Below are 22,614 nucleotides of genomic sequence, written 5' to 3'. Positions count from 1 at the left end.
CTTACAAATATTCCCGTTCTCAGTGTCCCCGTCATTACTTTAAATGACACTCCAGGAATACTCTATACTCGGATGTCTCCAGTGAGAAAAGCCCTCTCACTTAAAATTCCAATAATTCATTTAGAATTATTTTTCCTTGGTGTTCCAAGCGAGAAAACCCTCTCAGTTATAAATCCAATAATTCATTTAGAATTATTTTTCTTTAAGATAAAGCCAATTTAGCAATAGTCTCTATCTTGGCTGGGTCCATCTGCACTCTTGCTGCTGACACAATGTGTCCCAAAAAGTGTATCTTTGGTAGGAAAAATTCACTTTTCTTTGCATTTATCACCAACTTGTGATCCCGTAATGCTTGAAAGACATGTAGCATATGTTGTCTATGTTCTGCCTCATCCTTGGAGAAAACAATGATGTCGTCAAAGAAAGTGCCAACAAATAGTTTGTACTCTCTAAAAATCTTGTCCATCATCCGGTTAAATGTCGCAGGAGCATTGGTTAGGCCAAAAGGCATCACCCAAAACTCAAATAAGCCAAAAGTCGTCCGAAAAGCTGTGTTGTAGACACCTCCTAACGCGATTCGGATATGATGATATTCGCTCTTCAAATCGATGCTGCTAAAACACGAGGATCCCTGTAGTCGGTCAAGAATAGCATCAATCGTAGAAATTGGAAATTTCTTCTTGATGGTGATTTTTTTGAGAGTCCTATAATCGATGCACATTCTCCAAGACCGTCTTTCTTCCAAACCAACAACACTTGAGAGCAGTACGGTGAGACCAAGACTGTCTTTCTTCCAAACCAACAACACTTGAGAGCAGTACGGTGAGTACTATGCTAGACAAGACCCTTTTCCAAGAGGTCTTTCACTTGGTTCATAATCTTTTCGTTTTGGGCTCGGCTCACACGGTAAGGTGCCTAGGTCGGTGGTGTGCTTCTTGGTATTAGATCAATGGTATGATCCTCAGGACGAGCGGGTGGTAACTCTCTTGGCAGGCCCTCTGAAAAGAAATCGGCACAAGTGTGGAGAAAATTTCGGCGTTCTTGATCAAGTTCATACATTTTTCTCATCATTCAACTCTTTCAAAAAGATCGAGTAAACAAACAGACTGGATTTCATTAATTTGGAAATGGCCGATGCCGATACAATAGGGACAAACTCGCCCTTAAGTTTTACATCAAGTACAATAGTTCGGCCCTTCTCTGTAGTCAAGGTCGCTTTTCTCGCCCGATAGTCGACCACGGTATTGTTCTTATGGTACCAGGGAATTCCCAAGAGTACATCATAACCTTTCAAGGGCATTATGTAGAAGTCCTCATGCCCTAAATACCCATGACAAGGCAACCGAAGTCTACCAATGACAGATTTAATGGCTACGTCCCTGCCGGGTGCCCGTAGAACTGCCTCTGCTAGTGGTCCCATCCGATCAGGTGTGATCTTGAGCCGTGCGTCCAGTTCAGGTGAAATGAAGTTTGCCTTGGCTCCTCCATCAAAGAAGATCAGGGCTTCTTGGTCTTTCACTTTGCCCCAAGCTCGGCAAAGTTCTGTACTCTCGTCAATCGTGCTTCGGTCAGTACCCATGCAATTTGGAACCAGTCTTGCTTTCATCTTGCCTTTTCGTCCACGTTCCTCAGCTGATTTCGAACTCTCAGGCCTTTCTTCATCTTTGTCGTTCTATCTTTCGGTGCCTTTTTAGGGCACTTCGCGGAGATATGCCAAGTTTCCCCGCATCCAAAGCACTTTCCTCTTTGATGTAGAGAGCTCTCTCTCTCTCTCTCTCTCAGAGTGAGCTTGGGTCGTGCATCCTTTTCTTTCTTCTCTGGGTTGCTCTTCCTCATTCTACTTTCATTGTGCGAAGTCTGTTCGGTCCTTTGCGTCATGATTTCATCTGGTGGGTAGGTCAAACTGCCCGAATGAATGACAAAACCCCGTTTCGCATGACTCATGAGTTCCTGAATGGAATCTGACTTTTGCTCTAAGCAGTGATCTCGGATCTCTGTAGGAAGTCCCAAGGTAAACCGCTCACTCTGTTCTTTGAACGAGATCTTCTTAAATGAAGAGGTCGATTGAAAAGAGCTCAGAATCTCTCGCAATATGTGTCCAATGTATCCTTCTTGGTCATTCGAAGATAGTTCCAAGCAGTTCGTATGTTGCGTTCGTACTCCCGAGTCAACCAAGAAGAAATAAAAAGCCTTCTAAATTTCAGCCATTTAACTGGCGCCGTCTTGTTCAATAGAAGGGTGGACCACCAAGTTTGAGCATTTCCCTTGAAGTAAGAGGTAGCTGTCTGAATCTTGGAGTGCTCTGAGTAACGCCCTCCAGAGAAAGCTATGTCAAACTGCTGTATGAAGGCCAAAGCCTTTGAAGCATCTCGATATCCAGAAAACGTGTCAAATTTAATTGACCGTCCACCTTCTTTGAACTCGCGGACTTTCTTGCTTTTATCTTCCAGAAAGTCATACTGGTTGGCTTTATAAAAATTCTTCTTCTTTGCATAAAAGCTGTTGTCGTCAGAGTCCGAACTATCCGAAGACGAGTCCCCTGTAGAACTGTCAACCACTGGGCGAGATTTAGACTTCTTTGCCTTTTCTTGCTTTTTGCTTCGCTTTTTCCCTTTTTTGTCTTCTTTGCTCGAGTGAGAAGAGCTAGAAGAACCGTTAGGAGAAGAAGAAGAAGAATTGGATACTCCTTCAAATCTGACGTGCTTTTTCTGCTTTGCTGAGGCAAATGTAGATTGACGACCCAAATAACTCGGGAAGTCAGTGCCTTTCTTCTGCTTTTTGTCGTGCTTTTCGGCTTTGTTCTGCGCGTCAAAAAGATGAGAAATCCATGTATCAACCACCTCTTCTAATTCTTGCTCTGTAAACATCCTTGGAGTAAGAGGTTTCTTGAGTGCCGGTTTGAGGGGTGGTTTTGTGGTTTGCCTCCACTGTGAATGCACCTCGTAGAAGGAAGTCTAGCTCATAAATTTTACAAATTTGGGGTCCTTCGCAAAATTTAGCATCATCTTTGTTGCATCGTCGATCAATCGTCGGCGCTCCATTTGCTCAAGTTCCACTTGAGTAGGCCGAGGCGGGCCGTACTCCTCGCGTGAGTCTTCTTCATGATCTCTTCTCACATCTCCGGATGCCGAGGAAGTCGATTGATCTCTGTCTGAATCCATAGGTGTCGCGCAAAGAGGATCGGATTTCTCGGTAGAAGAGAAATCGGCCGTGCTTTGATATCACTGGAACAGACTTGGACACTCCAAGTCCAGATTCTACCACAACACGACAGGAATTCACTTCAAAACAGTTCACAGTTCACAATTGATTCGACACGGCCCGACGGAGTTCCGTGCCTAGAGATACTGGTCCAAAGACTGGCGCCCCTTTCGGTATTTCTTTTTTTATTAATCTGTTGCAAAAGTACACAAGAGAGGTTGGGTCACACTCTCAGACTCTACGTCCAGATGCTCTGAGAAGTGGAAGCCCAACTTCACTTATAAAGGTTTTACAAGGGTTGCTGTTATGTCCCGCTCATAGGAGAGGGGATCTAGCCGAGATGCCATCGGGATGGGCGTCCAGTGTCCGGGCGGACGTAGTGTGAACCCGGCCAGTGTGGCCGGCCATTATTATCGAAGGGAGGCCGAGGCCTCATTTGCAGTTATGGACCCCACTAGCAGAGTGCCAGTGGTTAGCCCGCGAGGCTAGGAGTGCGCGAGGTCACCTCGAGGAGGTGAGGCCGGATGGTATGCGACGCTCGGTCTTACAGGTGCACGCCTATGTCCTCGGACGCTGGCCCCAGCACGGGGGAGCTGCCGGATGGTGGCTATGGTCGGGTGGTTCGTCCGACGCGCATCTGTAGGCCGTCCGTGTGGCTGGGAGATCCTATCTCCTCGTTCGTTTCATGGTATCATTCAGCACAGGGGAGCTGCCCGATGATGGCTATGGTCGGGTGGTTTGTCCGACGCGCATCTATAGGCGGTCCGTGTGGCCGGGAGATCCTATCTCCTCGTTCGTTTCATGGTATCAGAGCCGGCTTGGCTGCACGAAGGACCGAGTGCACACTTACAGACTGGTTCGAGTCGGATAATCACTGTTTTATGTCATTTTTGATGAATTAACTGTTTAATTGATTATTTTCTTCTCATGAGCTTGTGTGCAGGTGAAATTGAATGTGTTGCTCGCTGATTTTTTATTAAATTCAGCAGCCTAGCAGGTGGAAATGCGGAAAATCACAGTATTACTAATTGATTTTACTGGTTTTTTGATGAAAATCAGTATATTACTCATTAAATTGCTGTTCTGGATTAAATTTCAGCATATGGTACACTTTTGCATCTCTCTGTCAATTCCTCTCTCTGTAACTCTCACTGTGCGAAGCACAGAGAGAGAGAGAGAGAGAGAGAGAGAGAGAGAGAGAGAAAGAGAGAGAGAGAGGGAAATACCTCTCTGTGTTGGTTTCCTTCAATCTGCAGGAAACGTTGCAGGAGAGAGAGAGAGAGAGAGAGAGAGAGAGAGAGAGAGAGAGAGAGAGAGTGTTTGCGCAAAGAGAGAGAGAGAGAGCCAGTGTGGCCTCTCTCGCGTGGATTGCAAGGGTGGGTACGTTCCGTTTGTGTGTTAGTCACAAGGGGCCACAAGCCTCAGCAATTCCTTCTCCTTCCACGCGTCTGCAGCAGCTCTTCCCATCGTTGATTTTTTTAACGCTACCTCTCTCCATGCATTGGTTTTAAAAAAAAAACCCACTTAGGACTTTTATTAAATGGGCCTTTTATTTTAAACTATGGCGAGGACTTTTTGAGTTTTTTAAGCTATGGTCTGAAACCTGAATTATTAAAATAACTCACTTACAGAGACTGCAAAGTTTACAGAGAAACTCATTTTTGAGCTCTCTACTTCTTTCTGCTGCTCCTGCCTCTCACTTGCTCGCACTCCCGCCATCACCTGCTCGCATTCCGACGCTCACGCCGACGCGTGGAGCTCTTCGCAACTTCAACTTTTCGCGATCGAAAAGTTCAGAAAAGGCTTGGTGTCGCTTGAATTTTCCAGTTTTTTCATGCGCTTAGCCATGGATTCCTCCAGCTCGGATGCGTAGCGTGATGACGCGCCAGGTAACATTCAAATTCCATTTATGTATGCTCTCTACACATGGATTACAAGCACTTTCCAGAGTTTCGACCAGCATGTTACCGCTCTGGAAAACGCGAATGTTCAGACGAACCTTCGCTTGGCCTCTCTTGAAGGGGTTGTACAGGGGCTCAGTTCCCGACTTTTGCTCTCGAAAATATGGCTCAGTCGACGACTGCGCGTATTTCCGAGGGCGAAACCCATCTCCAGCATTTATGGACACAAATTGCTGCTTTTGGGCGTTCGCTGGGTGGTCCGACTGCCACAATTCCGTACAAAACTACAAATTTCTCAGGTGAAGAGAAGGAGTGTACGGAATTGGTTGTAAATAACTGGCTGCACCAGTGGACCACATACTTTGATCTCCATGGGGAGCATGATGAACGGGGGATTCAGACAATTCCTCTCTATTTGCGCAGCAAGGCGCTTACCTGGTGGCATGACATGACAGAGAAGCCTACGACGTGGGCTGATTTTTGCGTGAAATTCAAGAGGGGTTTCGCCAAAATGGACCCTTTGAAAGCGTATGCCAAACTGCAGAGTCTTTCGATGAAAACTCTGTCTTTTGATAAATATACGACAGCTTTCAAGGAGGCGCTCACCTTCTGCAAGGTGGATTCCACACACGCCGTGCACATGTACTTGCTGGGGTTACATGAAGATTACCGTTGGGCCTTAATCAAGGACAAGGCCCGACTGATGTTGAGGATGCAGTGACAAAGGCCAAGACGTTCCATTTGATAAATGGAGCGAATTATGAGAAGAAAAGAACTGTAGACCATCAATCCGGTGAGGGTGCTTCGAGGAAGCGACCCCGATTCCAGCATAAGTCCAAATCACCGTCGAGATCTTCTCAGGAAAAGAAGAAAGCCAGAAACGCTTCAATTGCTGATGCAGTAAAGAAGGGGGCTTGCTTCGGATGTGGCCAGACGGGTCACCAAATCAAGGATTGCCCTAAGAAGAAAAAGACGCAGAAACCGCAAGGCCGTCCTTCGGTTCAGATTCACGAGATCTCAGGTAACTTTGATGTTGTTCAAGTTGAAATTCATCATTTAGCGCACAGTTCATGCACAAATTGTACTTTTAGCACCAAAGTGTTTGGTAAGCACGATCTTCTTCGTTGCCCCGGGAAGATCAATGGTCACGACGTGACTATACTCCTTGATAATGGAAGCTCACACAATTTTGTGGATGCAAAATTAGTGCAGAAACTGAACCTGCGGACGCGGGACAGTGACCATGAGTATCGCGTGAAGATGGCTCGTGGCGTGGATACGGATGTATGGAATCGGATGGTTCCAGACTTGTCGCTCGAGCTGGTTGATTACAAAGAGAACCTGGACTTCCACATCATGCACATGGACAAAGCAAATGTTATTTTAGGAATTCCATGGTTTTATGATAAACAAGACTCATTGTATATAGACTATGTACATCACTCTCTTGTTTTTGTAAGCATAACATGCCTCATGTATCTGTGTCGCTTTGTAATCAGAAGTTTGTAAATAATGGTTTTGCAATACCAGTTGTTACTGCTTTGGAAATGTCTAACGAAATAAAGTCTTCGGATGTTGACTTTTATCAATGTGTACGATCTGCTTGGTTTGATTCATTAGTGCTTGGTACTTCTGTCACTGAATTTCGTAAAAATGTTTCATGTTCTTCTGTTGAACTTGGGGATTCCGACGAATCCAACCTTATCCGAGAAATCATGACTGATTTCAAGGATGTTTTTCTCGACGATCTACCTCCTGGCTTGCCGCCCTCGAGAGGAGTAGATCATGGCATTGAGTTGGTGCCTGGTAGTTAGCCCTTCTCAAAGCAACCCTATTGGTTTAGTAAAATCGTGGAGGACGAGATTCAGCGAGCGACAGCTGAAGGATTATCTCGACAGGGGTTTTGTTCGGCCTAGCAATTCCCCGTGGGGAGCGCCAGTGCTACTTTCTCGAAAGAAGGATAACACTACTTCTGCGTGGATTACAAGGGGTTGAATAAGCTCACTGTCAAGAACAACTATGCGCTCTCGCACATGGACGATCTGATAGATCAGCTCCATGGAGCGTTGTATTTTACGAAGATAGACCTGCGAGCAGGCTATCATCAGATACGGATCAAACTGGAAGATATTCCTAAGTCATACGCGTTATGGTCACTATGAGTTTTTGGTCTTGCCTTTTGGTTTGACCAATGCTCCGGCTATGTTTCAGCAAATGATGAATGATCTGCTAAGACCATTTTTAGGCAACTTTGTTGTTGTATTTCTCGATGATATCTTGATCCACAGCCGAAGTTTGTCTGAGCACCTAGTGCATATACGAACGGTTCTCGAAGTACTGAGAACTGAGAAGCTTTACGCTAAGGCTTCTAAATGTGAATTCTTTAAGAAAGAGCTTTTGTACTTGGGTCACATCATTACTCGCGATGGAATTTGCGTCGACCCTGAAAAGTTGGATAAAGTGCGAAATTGGCCCATTCTGAAGAACGTGCGCCAAGTAAAGTCTTTTTTAGGCTTTACTGGATTCTTTCGCAAGTTCATCAAGGATTACTCTAAAGTTGTTGCTCCGCTTACGCAACTTCTAAAAGGAGGGGTGAAAGGGCCGAAGACTCCGGATCCTCGTTGTAAAGATAATCCCCCTCTTGTTTGGAATGAGCGCCTCGACGAGAGCTTTCGGACACTAAAGCACTTGGTGACTACTGCGCCAATATTGCACATTGTGGATCCTAGCAAACCGTTTGTGGTTGAAACGGATGCTAGCGATTATGCTATTGGTGCGGTGTTATACCAGGATGGACGTCCTGTTGCGTTTGAAAGTAAGAAGCTTTCTGACGCTGAGATACGTTATCCAACGTACGAGAAGGAGCTTTACGCCGTAGTCCACGCCCTGAGGAAATGGCGGCACTACTTGTATGGCTCTACGTTTGTTGCATGGACAGATCATCACTCCTTGCGCTATATCTGTGATTAGGGTGATCTCAGAGGTCGGAAGGCTAGATGGATTGAGCTTATGCAAGAGTTGACTTTGAGATCCGGAAAAGGATCCAGCAATCGAGTTGCCAATGCGCTCAGCAGGATTCCTGAGGTCAATGCCTTGTCTATGGCTGAAATCTTGACGAATTTCTCTCTCTCTCTCTCTCTCTCTCTCTCTCCGAGGGCTATGTCGTTCCGATGGCCATTTTGACAAGATATGGAACAAGGTGAAAGCGGGGCATGACTCGCATACCGGCTTGGGTGGTCCGGAGACCCAAGTGAGTCGTGCTGGAGAGATGAGACAGCGACAATATTCCATTAGAGGTGGACTATTGTTTAGAAATGGTAAAGTCTGCGTGCCGGAAATCGATGAGATTCGACAAAGGATTTTGTGCGAATGCCACGATGTTCCTAGCGCTGGGCACCTAGGCATCCATAGAACTTTGGCTTTGGTCAAGCGATATTTCTATTGGCCAGGAATGTGCTCTTACATAGAGAGCTATGTGAAGAGATGCGCTCAGTGTCAGGTCAATAAGGCAGAGCGCCTTAGGAAAGCTGGCCTGCTACACCCATTGGAAATCCGAGATGCCAAGTGGCAGAGTATTTCCATGGACTTCATCGTTGGTTTGCCTAATATTAGTCGGGGCAATGACGCTATTTGGGTTGTGGTCGATAGACTCACAAAAATGGCGAAGTTTATACCAACGAAGTCGACAATAAAAAGCCATGAGTTGGCGGTTTTATTTGTTGATCAGCTTTATAAGCTGTATGGTCTCCGAGGGGATATCGTCAGTGATCGAGATACTAAGTTCACTGGCCGATTTTGGCGAGATGTGTTTGCTCATCTTCAGACGAAGTTGAGTATGTCGTCTTCTGCCATCCTGAGTCCGACGGACAAACTGAGAGGATGAATCAGACGTTAGAGGACATGTTGAGAGCCTATGTCTCTCACATGCAATCTGATTGGGAAAGGTATCTCCCGCAGTTAGAGTTTGCCTATAATAGTAGCAAGCATTCTGCTACTGGATTTAGCCCGTTCATGCTGATGTATGGATTCGAGCCTAAATCCCCGATTGCTATTGGCTTAGAGAAAGTCAAGGACCGCCAAGCTCGTGATTTCCTGTATGACATGCAGGAGATGCTCGAATTGGCTAAGGATAGTATAAGAACGGCTCGTGAGCGAGTCACTACTTATGCTAATCAAAAGAGGTTCCCAAGGACTCTGGATGTGGGACAATGGGTCTATCTGAAGATACCCAAGGATTCCAAGACTATGCGAACAGGAAAGCATTATAAGCTTTCAGCTAGATATTGTGGTCCATTCCTGATCACAAAGAAAATTGGCCAAGTTGCCTACAAACTGGCTCTTCCTTCGGATGTTAGTGTACATCCAGTGTTTCATGTCAGCCGCCTTAAAGTGAAATTGGGCGAAGCTGATGTTGTCGTGCCTATCGAGAAAAATGTATGGCAAGATATGCAAACTGAGTATATTCCTCGAGATCCAGAAGCAGTTTTGGATCATCGTACCCGTCATTTGTGCCAAAAGGCTTATGATGAGTACTTAATCAAATGGAAGGGTCAATCTGAAAGGTTTGCTACTTGGGAACCTGTTAGAGCTTTGAAAGCTCAGTATCCCCACTTCATTGATGAGGACATCAGTGGTTCTTAAGGGGGGAAGTATGTTATGTCCCGCTCACAGGAGAGGGGATCTAGCCCAGATGCCGTCGGGATGGGCGTCTTGTGTTCGGGCGGACGTAGTGTGAACTCGGTCAGTGTGGCCGGCCATTATTATAAAAGGGCGGCTGAGGCCTAATTTGCAGTTATGGACCCCACTGGCAGAGTGCCAGTGGTTAGCCCGCGAGGCTAGGAGTGCACGAGGTCACCTCGAGGAGGTGAGGCTGGGTGGTATGGGACGCTCGGTCTTACAGGTGCACGCGTATGTCCTCGGATGCTGGTCCCAGCACGGGGAGCTGCCGCATGGTGGCTATGGTTGGGTGGTTCCTCCGACGCGCATCTGTAGGCACGGAGTCCGTGTGGCCGGGAGATCCTATCTCCTCGTTCGTTTCAGTTGCTAAAAGCAGAGCCCCAAAAGCTGGCCATTAAAAGCCTTCTAAAAAATAAAGCTCTTTCCCTCTCTCTTGCAATTCGCGTGGAGAAAAGCAATTCAAAAAGTTACCGCTGTTGCCTCCGTGAAAGGCACCATAAAAAGCGGAATTCCGTACAACGTCCGTACACTGCTGCCATGTCAGCCACTGCCAGCGCATTCTGCAGCGGGATTTTCGGGCGATTGTACGGTTGCCACATCAGCATTGCAGCAGGGCGGTGTGTGTGTGTGTGTTTGTGTCCCAAGTAGCCACGTCACCAGTTTGTGACAAGGGGATCTCTTCCCTTCTTGAAGCAGAGGATTTTCTTCAATTTCCTATTCTCCATCTAAGGATGGAAATTCTAGTTAACGTTTAGAGGTGGAGCAGGTGGTGCCAGACCCTTAGCGAACAATGACAACAATTTCAGGAGGCCTTGATGGAGTGTGGACTTCTCCTTTCTCCATGTTCACTCCTTCCCTCGTGGCAGTGTGGCGTGAACATGGATTTGGTCACTTCTTTGTCCTCTTGTGAGCTTGTCAGTACAAGTTGGATAGATTACGATCTCTTGTGAGCTTGCCAACACCAATTAGGGGACAAGTTTGCTACCTCTATGGGTAGTTTTTCTTGATGATCGACAACAAATTTGTCAAGATCCTCTGGATGACGGGTTTGCACGTAGTGTCGACAATTGGTGGGGACATTTAGTTCCTATTCCCACAATCAACAACATCTGGATGCTTCTTCCATACCTCTTTTTGGAAAGCTCCAACCTTGGGGGAAACCCTTCTTCAGGTGTGCAGATTTGGCCATGGTTGGCTAGTATCGCAGGTTCTTTCCTTGTAGTCTTTTGCCCAGCTTTCTAACATGTTACAAATCAGTCCCGTCGTGCTTTCTAGGCTTGTTCCTCGAGTTGGTTCCTTTCCGCTCCTTTTGAGTATTGTAATCATGTTGTGTATTGGATATTGATTGTACAGTTCAATTGTGGGTATGTTCTCTTTCGTACAAGTACAATGGACAGTTTTGATGAAGATTTTAAGGAAGCAAGTTACAATAATCAGAGTATATGTGCTCTTCCAAGTCTGTATGTATGCAGTTTGACATATTGCATTGGATTGTACCTACAACGTTGATCTTGACAGATGCAGAGAAGTGGTGGACATTTTGGTTTGATCTCAAGGAGTTTGCTTGGGTAGTTAGGTTCTTTTGGGACCCCTACGGCTTCTTTGGCAAACATTATTCTCAGGTGACGACCTATCATGCCTTCCTATTCTTAGCAGTTTGAGTTTACGGATGGTGTGATTCTCTTTGAGTCTTGAGTTCTATGAGGCTATTCAGTTACAGAGGAAGCAGTTTTACTCCAGATTGTCTCAGATTTCTTTCTGGTGGTACTTCTTCACTTTTCCCAAGATTGAGCGGGAGAGGGACTTCCTACCTTTGGGGGAGTTCTGAGCTTTTGCTCTGGAGCTTTTAGTGACATTGTTTGCTCTGTTCTGACGTAGGTTGAGTCAGTTGTTACCTCGGAGCGTACTTTTGAGGATACTTCTCTTTTAGAGGGGGCATCCACATTATTATCTTCAATAGACTTTCCGTGCTCCATTCAGAGGAGTACTATCCACGATGTCTTCCAGTCCTTGGTTTCCCTTACCCATTTTTGCGGTTTTGGATGGTGTGCTTGAGCCCACAGTGCAATTAGTATCTTTGCGGATGTTTTTCTTTAGCCATTTCGGTGGCTGCCTTGTCTTTCAGATTTGTGGTGTGACTGTTGCTCTTTCCCGCGCATCCGAGAAGTAGTTGCTATGCCTCGTCTTCTAGATTAATCCCTGTAGACTGTACCATACAGGACACACTTACTTCCCTTATCCTTAGACTCGGATGTTATCTTTTGTACAGGTGGATAGTGGTCCCTCTTGGACTAGGAACCAATTACAGTTAGCTTGAGTATTCTTCGTATTGGGGAGACAGTATTCTCTCCCAAATTTGGTTCCAGGTTCCATAGGTTTATTATTTTTTCTTTTGGATTCACCTACCCCGGGTGATCCAGTTACTCAAGCATAGACTGTTGGAGAGTTATGACACTTATCCATGGTTCGGGTGTTCTCTCTTCAGAGGGGGATGTGGAGCTGGCTTGGGAGTTAGTTTGCGGAGAGTACTTTCTTCAGTTTAGTGGTTCCATGTGCAGCGGACTGGATTGACAATCTAGTTGGTGGCTTTCGATAGCACCTTGTCCTTCTGTTGCAGAGCTTGGGTGCAGGGTCTTTTGATCTTGCAGTGTTAGCTGCAGTCTCAGTATTGATGTGTCTTCCTTTCTACTTGGATATTTATTCTTGATTCACCTTGAGAGTGGGGTGATACTCTCTTGGGTCGTGTTCCAAACAATTGAAGATCAGTTCTGATGAAGTCCCTTCAGATACAGTTTGCAGTTCATCATTCTATATGATGGTTGGTCCAGTTCTTTGGTTTTTCGTCATCGGACATATAGTTCCTTAGTAGCCTTGGTTGTCTCGTTTCTTTGACTTCCGTAGCAGCTTGGAGTTTTTGGCATGTGGTATATGAAGCGAGGAGCAGATTTCCCACTCTTTCCTTGAAGGTGGAGCACTTTAGAGTTGGAAAATGATCCAGATACTCGCAGTTTATGCCTTTACTCTCAATTTTGATGCATACTCTTGGAGCAGTTAGCCGCAGTACCTTCTGCAAATGCTGGTTGTGCAACGTGTGAGTTTGTTAGATTGAGGTGATTCTTTATAGAGCTGGATTTTAACAACATTGTACTTCCCGGACGTCTTTCGGGGGTAGTCGTTGGATGGATACAACGGCCATGTATTGATTCGACCCTAGAGTTCTGTAGCAGATATCCTCGTCCACGAAACCCTCTCTTTACAGTTGCACATTGCTCATTCCAGCTCTCTGGTCCGACTTTCCTTCCACGAGCTAAGAGGGGGTGTTAGAGTTTAGGCATCTCTCCGGATTCGTCCAGTCGGTCCCAGTTTCTCTGAGGGACAGGTGTTAGGAAGTGAGGGTTGATTTGTGGCTGTACCCGGCCAGTGTGAGGTAGGTTTCTCGTGTCGGGTTGTGTCTAGACTCTAGCCATGTTTAGCCTTGGGTTTTGGCTCTATTCCATGGCCATTAGGCTCCTGCACGGTGGGAATATTTTCCCCATCCTTGCTGGTATTTTTTCCGTGGTCATCTTTTGCCTCTTCACCCTAATTTTTCCTAATTATTACTTGGTCGTGATGGCCGACCCGACCTTTGTGGGGTATATAGGTGAGTTGGGGAGAGCAGTGTGTGTAGGCTTTGGGGCAGCATAGGGTGCCCCTAGGGGGCAGCCCTAGGAGGTGTAGTGGGCACAGGGTGCATGAAAACCTAGCGTTTTTACCCATGCGGTCCAACTGTTAGGTGCAGCGGAATGAATGTTGTATTTTTCTCAAGATTAGTGATCTTTATTGCTCAAGGTTCCTTTTAGTTCTTAGGGAAAGAGAGAGCTTTCCGTCTTATCGAGAGTGCTATGATCACGAACAAAGTGAGTGGATGTTGTGCGTGCAAATGAATGAGACTGAGAGAAGGAGAGAGCAGAGATACGACACCCGAGAGGTTGTAAAACCCTCCTCCGAAGGCCCCACTCTCGTCGGCGAGAGTGGTCTATTCTTTGATTGCACAAAGGTGTACAGTGCGTATGCAATGGACTATGCAACTTGGTCTATGCCGATGATGACGATGGTGACGACGACGACGACGACGACGACGATGGCTGAAATCTGAGATCTTCTAATCGCTGAATTTCGGGACTGTTTCGGTGGCTGAAAATGACTATTTTGGCTGCGTTTTCTTGGATGAAAAATGAGGTTTCTTAGGGCTGAAAACTGATGGTCTTAACGGGCTGAATCTGCTACACTTAAGGTGAATAATGCCGGTCTTAATTTGCTGCTGAAATCCAAAAACGCCAGGGGCTGAAATTGGTCCTTCTGTCACCGGGGTTTTGCAAATGCAAAAACTCTAGGCTGATCTGCTGTGTCGTGATGACGCCGGGGCTGATCTGCTGTGCACAAATCGCCAAGGCTGATCTGATGCAAAAACGCTAGGTCTTCTGTGGAGAAAATGCCAGAGTAGTCGCGGGGGTTGGTCTTGTTGAGAAGTTGCCTGTCGAGCAAGGTGCTCCTGCTGCCTCTTCTACCAGAAAGTGTGAACTTTGGTTTGCTTATATATTAACTTAGCAAAATTGCCCTACCTACTTTTGTTGGAAAGTCACTTAATAATAATAAGTGAAAATCCCAATAAATAGGAAAATAGGCTAAATGCACTGGAAAATTCCCCTAACTGATGCTAGTGGATTCTGATGGGAATTCCGATGATCATGTTGTGTACAACCGGAGGATATGCATCTATGCTAAGTGACTGGGCATGCACGATCTACGAATAGACTCACAAAAGTGCCAGATCACTGCTAATCTAACTTGATCGGACTGACTGAACCCTGCTGTGGTGTAGCTTGTCCATGGACACATAGGGTTGGGATGTGTCACGTGACACCAACGATTTCTCTCTCCTAGCCAGAGGCAACACTCAGCCCTAGCGTTTTTGGTGGGCAGTAGTAGCAGTGCTACGGTGCAATACCATCTCAGGGCAACCTATCAGTGGCCCTTGCGACAATGCAGTGGTAGGTTTCCTCGACCAAGATCTAGATCCACATCTAGATTTAGCCAGGAGGAGATTCAACAGATCTATGCTCTCAAAGCATGTTGGAGGTGATGCACGTGTCGAGGCCCTGTGAGTGGTCTAGTGTGCAGGAGCAGTTGACAGTGTCAGTAGAAGTTGCAATTGTGTTTGCCTTGGACCTATCCATTGGGCATGTCAATTCTATGTCGGACCACCCTTGGTCACTTGTATGAGCATATTGTTATCAGCATGGAGAGCCTTTTCCAGATCTCTCTCTCTCTCTCTCAGATGTTCTGTCTCTCTCTACCTCAACGATCTCTCTTCTCTATAGGTGGGCCTTGTTCATGTGTTTGGCATTGCAGGTATTCTAGATCGGAGTTGAGGTACCCAACGGATCACGAATCAGTTCTTGTGTTCATTGCATCTTGCGCTCCCACCTTTGACACCATCGGCATCTATTCCTTGCGGCTTCTTGATTTTGTATGAAACCTTCTACACTGCTAGCAGTGTGAGAAGCTCTTGCAGTTCCACGAGTTGAACTTGTACTTGCTGGAGGTCGTCTTCAGCGGTTCTCCCTTGGCTCGTCATGGCTCTTCGCATTCCTTCCTAGAATTGTCATCCTTAGCAAAAAAAGAGAGGTGATCGAGCTCTGATACGCACTGTTACAAACGGGAGCGCACACGAATAATCAATAAACTTGAAATAAATAGAAGCCCCCCCCCCCCCCCCCCCCCCCCCCCCCCCTTCCCTTCCCTTAAAAAGTATTTGTATTTAGGAGGAATCCTTTTTTACAAGCACGACAATTGGAGAAACCTCTCTGTTGTAAATCTCAGACTCGATCGTCGTTTCCTTCCCGTTAGGAAAATCGAGGTGGCGAGCTTCAATTCTTTTCCTATCTTTACGCGGACTAAAATCTCCATAGACTGTTTCGGGTTCCCATTCTCGCAATCCCCAAGCATGGGCCAAAGCCTTTTCTCTCCTTCGTGATGGAGTATCGTCAAAAAGCGCAAATACGAGAGCAACAGCTCGTAGAGCGTATTCACAAGCATGTCGCTCCATGTACGGAAAAGCGACCTCCACACATCGACTTCCCGTGAGCACTTGTAGTTTCCCGGCGGCAGAGTCTCCTTGTGCTAGTGCTGGCAAGTCTAGGTTGAGAGTGGAGCGCTAGGCAACCTAGCGCTCCACTCTGCCGCAGCAATAGCAAGGAATAGGGGCGTTGAAGTAGCAAGGGGAAGAGAGAGAAGATTGGTGGCTGATGTAGAGAGAGGAGAAAGAAAGCTTGCGCTGTTTTCAGCCGTAAGAGGCATTGCTGGCTATTTTTATATAAGCCTTGTTGTTTTCTTATTAAGTGGCTGCCCACTTATTAATTGGGTGACCGGTCACTTAATAAAAAAATGTGAAACCGTTAAAAACTCGGACAAAAACTATGTGAGCTGAAAACTGATGCTACATAGGACTTTCGAGGCTTCCGTGGATGCAAACCTCTTGCACAGATACAATACAGACATAGATTTCCTTGTGGGAAAGCATGTGCTTTCCCGGAAAGCTCTTAAAAATATCCCGCTTTTTAGAAAAAGCTTCTCAAAAATCCATCTTTATTCTTGTGCCTACGTCCTTACGCGGAATCCTTTATCCAGTTCGGATTCCCTCCTAGACCAATGGAATATTCCCTATCTGATGCTTCTGTCACCCATCATGTGGTGCCTCAAGAATACCCATTTCTCGATCTCTCCCACCGAACTTACGGAACAAACCTTCAGGATGCTTAATGTCACCTATCATATGACACAAAGTGGGTCCTTTTAGGAGGAGATAAGCATGAAAAGTATGCATGGCTTGGAAGCAATTAACATTGGTTATTCTTTTCTTTTAACTTGTCGCACAGGGTTAAAATCGAAGTTGTGAAAGGTTTGGCTGTTTTGGATAGGTTCAGATGGTGTGTTTGTGAATGACCTCAGAATGGAGGTTGAGAGGTGAACCTGGCTATAGATTTCTTTTTGTTTTGCTTCCATCATGTGGTAACCACTCTTGCAAAAAGCAGACTTGAATCTTCTCACAATACTCGTGAAGAGGAGAAGGTAAACCACAAGTGGCTTTTTCCTTGGTAAGCATTTCAAAGCTTCTGATTAATCATTATAGTCATTCAAGGTCTGTTTTGTGTACATAGTTCAATTTTTTTGAAGCAAAAGAAAGTTTCAAGCCTAAAAATAAGGTGAGTTAGTTCATTGCAAAAGTTAACTTGATGTATTACCAAGTCTTGGGTGCATCAGGTTTGGCACTAAGAGAACTTCACCATTACACATCATTGCCTTTGAGAAATCCAGCAATTTTGATAGCTTGGAATTGTCGATATGATGAAGGTTGTTGAAAACAACATCAAATTGGTGGAGAAATTGTAAAGCTTTGGGTTGATCCTTACAAACGTGAGAAATTGTTGAATCTTACTATAGAGCCACCATCCTTAAACGGTTTATGACTAGACATCATGGAAGTGCATAGCTACCACGAAACCCGTTTCTTCCAAAGAAGATCTTGGAGAAACGTTTCTAAAACGTTGCCTTTTTGAAGTTCGCGTTTCTTTGAAGATTAAATTTTTTTCTTATGTGGTTTCCAGCTCTTCTCTAGGAACTTTCAAGTTACAATCAAGCAATGAGTTTTGTAGCACATAATAGACCTAATTCATGTCTTACTTCGAGATGTTGTGCAATGTGCATATGTTAACATTTATCTTGAAGGTTTTTACGAACCTCTAGGGTGGTGTTTTAGACATGGGCCGAGACCTCTTGTATGTCTGAAACCCATTTCCAAACTTTGTGTTTTGTAACTCCATGGCTAGTATGTCCGAAGCAAGAAAATATGGAAAATAGTTTACGTGGGGTAAATTGTGGTCGTGAATTGAAAGTTGGGGGGTGGAATTGATGATGGTGGTGGCGTAGATGTAGTCATTATTGTGTGAATAGATCTGCAAAGTAGTGTTCTCCTTTGCCATGGTGTGAATCACACCTCCCGACAATGAAGTTTGTGGAGAAGGATTCGGAAGTGATTTATGGTGAATGCTCACGATGAGTGCTCAATGCGTACTCAAGGTTCCTTTACTTCATGAGAGATGTGCAAAGACCAGAGAGCGAAGAGAGAATGATACTGTGAGTGAAGGTTCGGAGAGAGAGAGAGAGAGAGAGAGAGAGAGAGAGAGAGAGAGAGAGAGAGAGAGAGAGAGAGAGATGAAAATGAAATGAAATGTTATATTAACGTCTTCAAAAGGCCAAAGTGACCTATGAGACCAAAAAAGTTAAAATGTGGTGGATTTGATACAAAGCAGAGTAACAAAAGTAACAAAATGACAAAATGAAAATACTATGCTATGGATCCTAAACTGCTAGCTGTGAACTAAGCAGCTAGGTGGGATAGCTAAATCACAAGAGATCACAAGAGATCCAGTAGCGAAAGCATCGGTTCGTTGGCGGATCTCATCAATCTCCTCCATGGTAAGTAGTTTGACGCGGCGTCGTGCATGTCAGGCCAAAGTGATCCGGATCCTCTGATGCAGCCTCCGTCGATGCTGTGTAGTCCTCCGCAGTCGTGGTGGGCGTCTGGATATCCCCATCTCGGTCGCTCGATCGATCAGTGTGTCTCTGGTGTAAGGCGACAAACTCTGTTGTGGTGGTAGCTCTTCGGGGTGTCCAGTGTATAGTTACCAGGAACGGGAAACCGGAACGGGAACGCGGAACGGGAACGCCGAACAAAATGCCATTCCTTGTTACGGGTACTCATGTTTGAAACACGGAACGGGGATTTGGAACGGGAACTTGGAATGGGAACGGGGAACGGAGACCTGAAAACGGCCATTCCCTGTTACTATGGTCCAGTGTCTGCTCTAAAGAAGTCTGTGAGAGAGAGAGAGAGAGAGAGAGAGAGAGAGAGAGAGAGAGAGAGAGAGAGAGAGAGAGAGAGACTAACACCATATGGGGTTGAGAGAGAGAGAGAGAAGACTAACACCATATGGGGTTCCAAAACCCCCTCCAAGGGGCCCCCTCTCTATCGCTAGAGACGTATTTGCTTTAGATTGCACAAATGCTGATACAATGGTCTTAGATGTTGAGATGTTGATGATATCTTGGGGTAGATGCTTGGATCTACGAAGCTAAAGGCTGAAAATGAAAAAAGCTGGGGATTCTGGCTGGGATCTACAACTACGACAAGGCTATGGGCTGATTTGCAACGTCAAGGATGGACTGAAAACTGAAAAGCGCTGGCTGATCCGAGGGTGAATCTGAAAATGCTGGTATTGATGGCTGAATCTCCGATGGTATGGCGAGGTTATGGCTGAAAAATGAAAACGCTGGTGCTGATGGGATGCTGCATGCTGATCTGGTGCAAAAACGCTAGAGATGTTGAGGTATTGTGGGGACTTGGTGTTGGTACTGAGGGTACTTACTTATGCTTGAGAGATCACTTAAATATGGAATTAAAGCGGGGTCAGGCAATGCCAATAAAAACCTGCAATTTGTAATTACTGGCTAAAATGTCACTTGTTAATAAGTTGATGAACTACTAATAAGAGGTGCTTCGTATGTAGATAAATACCTAGGCTGGGTACTAATGCAGCTGTATGGGAACACTGCCCAATGCCTACACCTAGCAGACATTGGCTTTGCTCTTGTGCAATCAGAGGGTATGTAACTACTCTAGAGTGCTTGGACATGCACATCGTGTGTACCATAGTTACAGGGAATGGCCATTTTCAGGTCTCTGTTCCCTGTTCCCATCTCAATTTTCCGTTCCGGATCCCCGTTCCGTGTTTCAGACGTGAGTATCTGAAACAGAGAATGGCATTCATGTATGTTGCCGTTCCCCGTTCCTCGTTCCGGGTAACCATGATGTGTACAGGCTTACAAGGGTGCCAAAACACCTCCTAGGTTGTCCTAAACCCTAGAAATAGCAGTTGGCTTGTCCACATGCACATAGGTTTAGATGTGCACGTGACAACGATAATGGAAATATGGAATCATTTGCCATAGTGCAGATCACACCTTCCAACAATGAAGTTTGTGGAGAAGGAATCTAGTGGAGGAGAAATTTTTTTGGGTCCAAAACTGTGTAGCTTATAAGGCATCTGAGCAGGGCAATTGCCCATTGGAAATTGGTGGATGAGATGGAACATGTGGAACAATAGTCTCAGTTGATATCTATGGTTGAGATGAATTCACTTGTTGTGGCAAGGTACCTGCTAAAATATCAAAGCCTTTGAAAATCCTCGCCTTCCACATGCTATCATATTGTTCAAAAGTAATAGCCGATTTTGATTCTTGCACCAAATCCACTAGGTAGTCCTAATCCATAGAAGTCATTTTGGGAGTCTTGTGCGGTGAGGGTTTGCCTCCATAGGTGATCGTTCCTCTTGTGAGCATAGCAACCTGGTATCAGACGGGACGTATAATATGTCCTAAGCATAGTCGTGTACTAGACGTCTTTTTCAAGCACCCCAACTAAAAAGCGTGGTTTTTTATTATAGAATTTTCTTGCATAGTCCTAGCCTCTAGTGATAAGTTAGGTATGATATATGTAAAACAAATTGTATGACATAACACATAAATTCATAAATATATTCAACCTTTAACATTCACTAACCAAACTATTCACTAAAGCTAGTATAGTTGGCTTTTTTACCTGTACTGGCTGTCTATAACGCTTTTGTATAAGCTTTCCAACGTTGAAAGAAACGTACACATTTGAAAGAAAAACGTGACGTCGTGTACGTTGAATATAATACGCGTATTATAGTTGCTATGCTTGTGAGGACAAGAGAGATATGTGAGATCTGATACCACTGTAAGCGATTGGCACCACGTGCCAACGGGGATCAATAATACAACTCAAAAAGAAGCACAATAAAATGGACAGACTTTCCACTTTTTCTTTAGTTTACGCTGAGAGACTAATTCCGTTTCAAATGCCAGAGTAATACCCCTCGTATTTTTACAAGGGTCGGGTGAGACCACTGACCATAATCTAAGTTACAACTGGTACATATGCCTTTAATTTATAGGTAGCTAGGACCCAGATGTAAGACCTATTTCTATCCAGGTTTAGCTTGGGTCTTGAAGAATATTGGGGATGCTTTGTAGATGAAGCACTTGAATTGGGTAGCTCATCAAGCTACATATCTACGGAATATATATCCCTTAGTTGCAAAATGGCTGCTTTTACCTATTTTCCCCCCTTCAAGGCAACTTCTTTTTTTGTTAAGTTATGGCAAGCTGCTTGAAATTCGAAGGTTTTGTCAAATTTGCTCTTCATGTAGACTAAGAACTGCATATAGTTTATTGCCTCTTTTCTCAATAGATGGACTGGTATATTTTCAGTGGCCTCCTCATTGCATATTTGTCTTGGAGGGTGTATTAGTGTTGGTGGGAATATAAGCATTAACTTCACCCTGCGTTTTCTTCAACTGTCTGTGTCTTCTTTGCTATTTTATCTGGCCACATCCAATTTCATCCAAGAAATTTGTTTTTCTTTGTTTTGGTGTCCGTCTGCATCTTTATCAAGTTCATTGCATACTCTTTTGAAGCTCTCACAAGTCCGTTACTTTCTGCAGACTTCTCATGATGGTTCTGATGTACAAGAAGTTATCAACTATGAGCACCTACTGGGTACTGATATCGTGCCAAATATGTCCCGTGATACCCGTGTAAACTACATTACTTTCTATGAGGATGAAACAAGCTATCCTGGCAGAAAAACAGCAGTTTGGGAGTTCGACAAAGGTTCTATCTGTGAGCTTACCTTTATGTTTAACATATTTGTGCAAGGTGTGCTTGCTGTTGACATCATTGTTTTGAACAGTAAATCATAGAAATATGGTTCGTTCACCTCACCTCATGAGAGAACTTTGGTTGGAGTTAATTTATAGTGGACATCCTGCAGCACAACGGAAGTTTATGCCAAAAGGTAGCACTAATTTGTTCTCTTTTATGCCTCTATTTGTTGCAGGATTTGATAGTTTATGGGAAGGAAATAGATCAATTTATTTCGACTGTTTGGATGTGCTGTTTTACCATGAAGTCCTGCTGCCTGATTTGAAATCATAGAGTACGTGATAATCTGTATGTGTCACTTGTTTGATGATTATAATTTTGATAAGGGAGGCTCCTTATGTGGACCTGATGGAATTCAGTGCGCTTGCATCACTGTAGTGGACTTCATTTGATAACAGTAGGCACTTGCGTCTCCCTATTTTTACAAGACAGCCTATTTGGGTAGACGGTTTAGTGGGGATCTTGCATTTGCCCTATCTTCCATACAAACGAGGGGTTAAAAGCTGGTGCCTATGGATATGGGAGGCTCTTCCACTGGCTGAGATGCTTTGGGGCCTGGGGGAGTCGTGCTGGCCCTCTCCACAGTCTGTAGGAGTCATGGTCTCTTTTTTAAATGAGGTTTTTCACATTGGCAGGCATGTTCTTCTTCTCCTTGAACCACAGTAACATAAATGGTTCTTCCATTGCCTTGCTCAGAAGCACTCCCATTCATTCTATCGCCATTTTGGGTCTGGCATTTAGGACTTTAAGTCAGTCAACACATCTCTTATTCCATGTGAATGCTTCTACACCTGGGTTTTCTGGTTGGCACTTGGCTAGAGAAACAGGGTTTGATCCGACCTATTTATTTCACTGTTGGTGTACTGGAGTACCTCCATGCCCATATTGATATACCCCCACGCCCATATTGTATTGAGAGCTGTCTGTGCACTCATGTGTTAGATGGGGTCTACATTATGGCTTTGACACTTAGGGGCTGGTCTGCGGG

At 45.0% G+C, this 22,614-nt stretch overlaps 1 protein-coding gene across 5 annotated transcripts in view; it reads left to right on the top strand.

The window, feature by feature from the left end:
- Positions 1 to 22,614, top strand: part of LOC147465372 (phospholipid--sterol O-acyltransferase-like) — a 250,281-nt gene that overhangs the window by 211,226 nt on the left and 16,441 nt on the right. For all 5 annotated transcript variants that reach the window (XR_015189141.1, XR_015189143.1, XR_015189144.1 and 2 more), the window contains exons 12-13: positions 21,407 to 21,575; positions 21,655 to 21,759. Coding sequence is in view for 1 of the 5 variants with exons in the window: in XM_086519722.1 (XP_086375848.1) it covers positions 21,407 to 21,575; positions 21,655 to 21,759 (274 nt within the window). In the remaining 4 variants the exon portion in view is untranslated. The remainder of the gene's footprint in view (positions 1 to 21,406; positions 21,576 to 21,654; positions 21,760 to 22,614) is intronic.

This window comes from Adiantum capillus-veneris, chromosome 1 (assembly GCF_014529385.1).
Source record: "Adiantum capillus-veneris isolate H3 chromosome 1, ASM1452938v2, whole genome shotgun sequence".
Classification (NCBI taxonomy): Eukaryota; Viridiplantae; Streptophyta; class Polypodiopsida; order Polypodiales; family Pteridaceae; genus Adiantum; species Adiantum capillus-veneris.
The sequence above is the reverse complement of the archived record's forward strand: the minus strand, read 5'-3'. Positions and strand labels throughout refer to the sequence as shown.